This window comes from Chenopodium album, chromosome 12, assembly GCF_948465745.1.
Source record: "Chenopodium album chromosome 12, dcCheAlbu1.1, whole genome shotgun sequence".
Classification (NCBI taxonomy): domain Eukaryota; kingdom Viridiplantae; phylum Streptophyta; class Magnoliopsida; order Caryophyllales; family Amaranthaceae; genus Chenopodium; species Chenopodium album.
This window is the reverse complement of record NC_137845.1, coordinates 39,790,060-39,793,329: the sequence shown is the minus strand read 5'-3', so window position 1 is coordinate 39,793,329 and position 3,270 is coordinate 39,790,060. Positions and strand designations below refer to the sequence as shown.

General features: G+C 32.7%; 1 protein-coding gene across 1 annotated transcript; it reads left to right on the top strand.

The window, feature by feature from the left end:
- Positions 1-225: 225 nt before the first annotated feature.
- Positions 226-2,409, top strand: LOC145571164 (protein FAR1-RELATED SEQUENCE 5-like). Its single transcript, XM_081630240.1, has 3 exons — positions 226-659; positions 950-1,958; positions 2,215-2,409. The coding sequence occupies exons 1-3, from the start codon at positions 226-228 to the stop codon at positions 2,407-2,409; spliced, it is 1,638 nt and encodes a 545-aa protein (XP_081486366.1).
- Positions 2,410-3,270: the final 861 nt, after the last annotated feature.

The window sequence follows — 3,270 nt, the reverse complement described above, 5'->3', positions numbered from 1 at the left end:
AAGTATACCTTTATGTTTCACAATTTACCTCTATGTTCAAAAGTTTACCCTTATGTTCTAATATTTTCTGCATATATAATTTGTGTATATAACAGATATAATATAATCTTTGGTCCATTTACTGGAGTTGATCATCATAAGAAATGTGTTACTTTTGCGGCTTCTTTTGTAGCTCATGAAGATATATCATCTTTTGAATGGGTTTTCAAAACTTTTCTTAAAGCAATGAGAAATAATGAGCCTGTGTGTCTGATTACCGATCAAGACCCTACAATGAAAGTTGATGTTCGTAATGTTTTTCAAACTACAGAACATAGGTTTTGTATGTGGCATATTATGAAAAAGGTTCTTGAAAAAGTAGGTCGGGCAATTACCCAAGAAACTGATTTTTTGAAAAAACTTTGTGCATGTGTTTGGCATTTAGAGATTGAGCCGGCAGAATTTGAAGAAAAGTGGAACAAAGTTATTTCAGAATTCAATTTGAACAATCATGGATGGCTGACAAACATGTACGACATACGTGATATGTGGATTCCAGCGTATTTCAGAGATTTATTTTTAGGTGGCATCATGAGGACCACATCTAGATCAGAAAGTGAAAATAATTTTTTCACTATGTTCACAAATCCCCATCTCACTTTGATTGAATTCTACATGAGGTAATATGTAAATGTCTAAATATGTTCTAAAGTTAATCTTTATGTTCAAAAGTTTTTCTTCAATGCTCTAAAGTTTTCTTTTTTTGTTTTATAGTTTTACTATTTATTTTATAACTCTCTTTTATGTTCTAAATTTTGTCTTACATGTTGAAAATTTTAGTTTAATGTTTTAATAGTATTTAGATCATAATAATTATTTCATGTGTATTATTTTAATATGTTCTAATGTAATTCACTTTATGTTCTAAAGGTATCTTCTATGTTCTAAAGTTAATTTCTATTTTCTGTAGGTTTGAATGTGCATTGGATGCTCAAAGGCACACTCAAAATAAAATGGATAATGATTCGAAGAATAAGCGTCCAGAGTGTAAGACTCCAATTCCTTTTGAAAAAGATGCTTCCGAGTTGTTTACAACAACAATTTTCTATGATTTTCAATATGAGCTTGAAATTGGATGTTTTAATTGTGGTGTTGAGGAGATGAAAAAGGACAATGAGATTTACATTTTCAAATTAAGGGAAGGATCTAGGAGGAGGACTTTTGATGTTGTTTTTGATCCAACTACCTTAGATACCAAGTGTTTTTGTAAAAAATTTGAACGTGATGGTGTGCCTTGTAGGCATATGATTTGGGTGTGGAAGGCAAGGATGTTAGAAAAAATTCCCAAGACCTACGTTCTAAATAGACGGTGTACAATGGCTTATAAGAAGCCCATTTTTTATTTAGAGGGTAATGTGTTGGAGGAATGTCTTAATGCAGTAGATAAGAAGATGCTATTAAATGATTTGTGGTCTAAAATTCATGCTTGTGTGAGTTTAGTGCAAAACAATGAAGATGATCTAAGTGATCTTGTCAAAAAACTTCGAGCCATGAGAATAGATTTGGAACAGAAGAAAACAACAAATGGAAGCAACAATCTTTCTAGCAAAGTTAAAGACATTGAAATGCTTATTGGAGCTAGTTTACCTTCTGAAGTTTTGATCAAACCTCCTAAAATTTCAAAAAACAAAGGTACGGGGGTTCATGTTCCAAATCAGGTTAATGTTCCAAATGATATCAATGTCTCAAATGATACCCATGTCCTAAATGATATCAATGTTCCAAATGATACCCATATTCCAAATGATATAAGTGTTCCAAATGATACCCATGTTCCAAATGACACGCATGTTCCAAATAGTGACACGAGAATGAAGAGTGACAGAGAAAAAGCTGTTGAACAAAGTCAAAAGAAGAAAAGATTATGCAGAGCATGTGGAGAGCTTGGTCATCATGATAGTCGTAATTGTCCAGGGAAAGTCAAGTAATATTGTAAGTAAACATTTTTTAGTTTTCTTATGTTCTAATTAGTAATAAATTAAAATTATTATATAATATATGTGTTAAAGACTATTAATGATATCTTAACTTTTTATTTTGAGTTTTAATTTAATAAATTCCTCTTCTGCTCTTCATATAATTTTGTATATGTTGTAAAATGCATCGAATATGTTCTAAAATTTATCATATATTTTAATGTGTTTATGTTCTAATTTTTTTTAATTTTTTTTACAGGTTGATATGGGAGGTGGTGATGGCGTGGTTGCTGGTGATATGGGAGGTGGTGATGGCGTGGTTGTTGGTGGTGTAGGGCAAAGGGTACGGGAGTTGGTGGTGGCGTGGGGCAGTGGGTATGGTAGTGGTTGTGGTGGCGTAGAGTTTAAGGGTGGTGTAGAATTTGGGGATACTTACTTGGTTAGGGGTTATTAGGTTGGAGGTTACTAGGTCAAAGGGGTTACTTGGTCGAAGGTTACTAAATCGGTCGGGGGTTACTTGGTAAGAGTTACTAGGTCGGATGGGTTACTCGGTCAGGGGTTACTCGGTTGCGGGTTACTCGGTCAGGCCTCAGGGATTACTAGGTCAGTTAGGCGTTAGTCATTTAGAATTTATTTGGTCGGTCAGGGGTTACTAGGTCGGAGGGGTTACTAGGTTTGTTAGGGGTTACTAAGTTGGAGGGGTTACTTGTGTGTTAGCTGGCCACACACAAAATCTGTTGTACATAAAGTGAAAGGGGTTTTGGGTGATAAATTTTACTTTCCCAAAATATCTTTATCATATTTTATTTTCCTTTAAAAAAAACTACCATTTAAAAAGTAAAAAAAAGATCGTTTTTTTTTTTTTTTAATTAAGGGAAGTCATATATATATATATATATATATATATATATATATATATATATATATATATATATATATATCCTACTATTAGCCTTCGGGACATCATCAATTTTTAATCCACTAATTTGGTTTATTTGAATAAGGTAGATAATTTTCAACAAAAAAACGAGAATCGAGTCATATAAATTTCTTATATTGCACCCACATATTTCGAGTGTATCATTTCTTGTATTATTAAAATGTGAGGGATTTTCAAAAAATGAAAAAAAAAATTGCATAGTTAAAAAAAAAATTTCAACACTTCACCAATCACACCCTATGCATTTTTTTTTTCTGTGAATATATGCTTGACCAAAACTGTTACTGTAGGGAATATTTCAAGCATCCCACACTTGAGCCCCACTGTGATCATACACTTAAGCATGGTGGCGTCCAAAGGGAAGGAAGCTAGAGT

Excerpts from the sequence above, each read along its gene's own strand:
- LOC145571164 (XM_081630240.1), top strand. The coding sequence starts at position 226 with ATGAGAAATAATGAGCCTGTGTGTCTGATTACCGATCAAGACCCTACA. Across the intron at positions 660-949 it reads TTGATTGAATTCTACATGAG|GTTTGAATGTGCATTGGATG; the intron begins GTAATATGTAAA and ends TATTTTCTGTAG. Across the intron at positions 1,959-2,214 it reads GTCGTAATTGTCCAGGGAAA|GTTGATATGGGAGGTGGTGA; the intron begins GTCAAGTAATAT and ends TTTTTTTTACAG.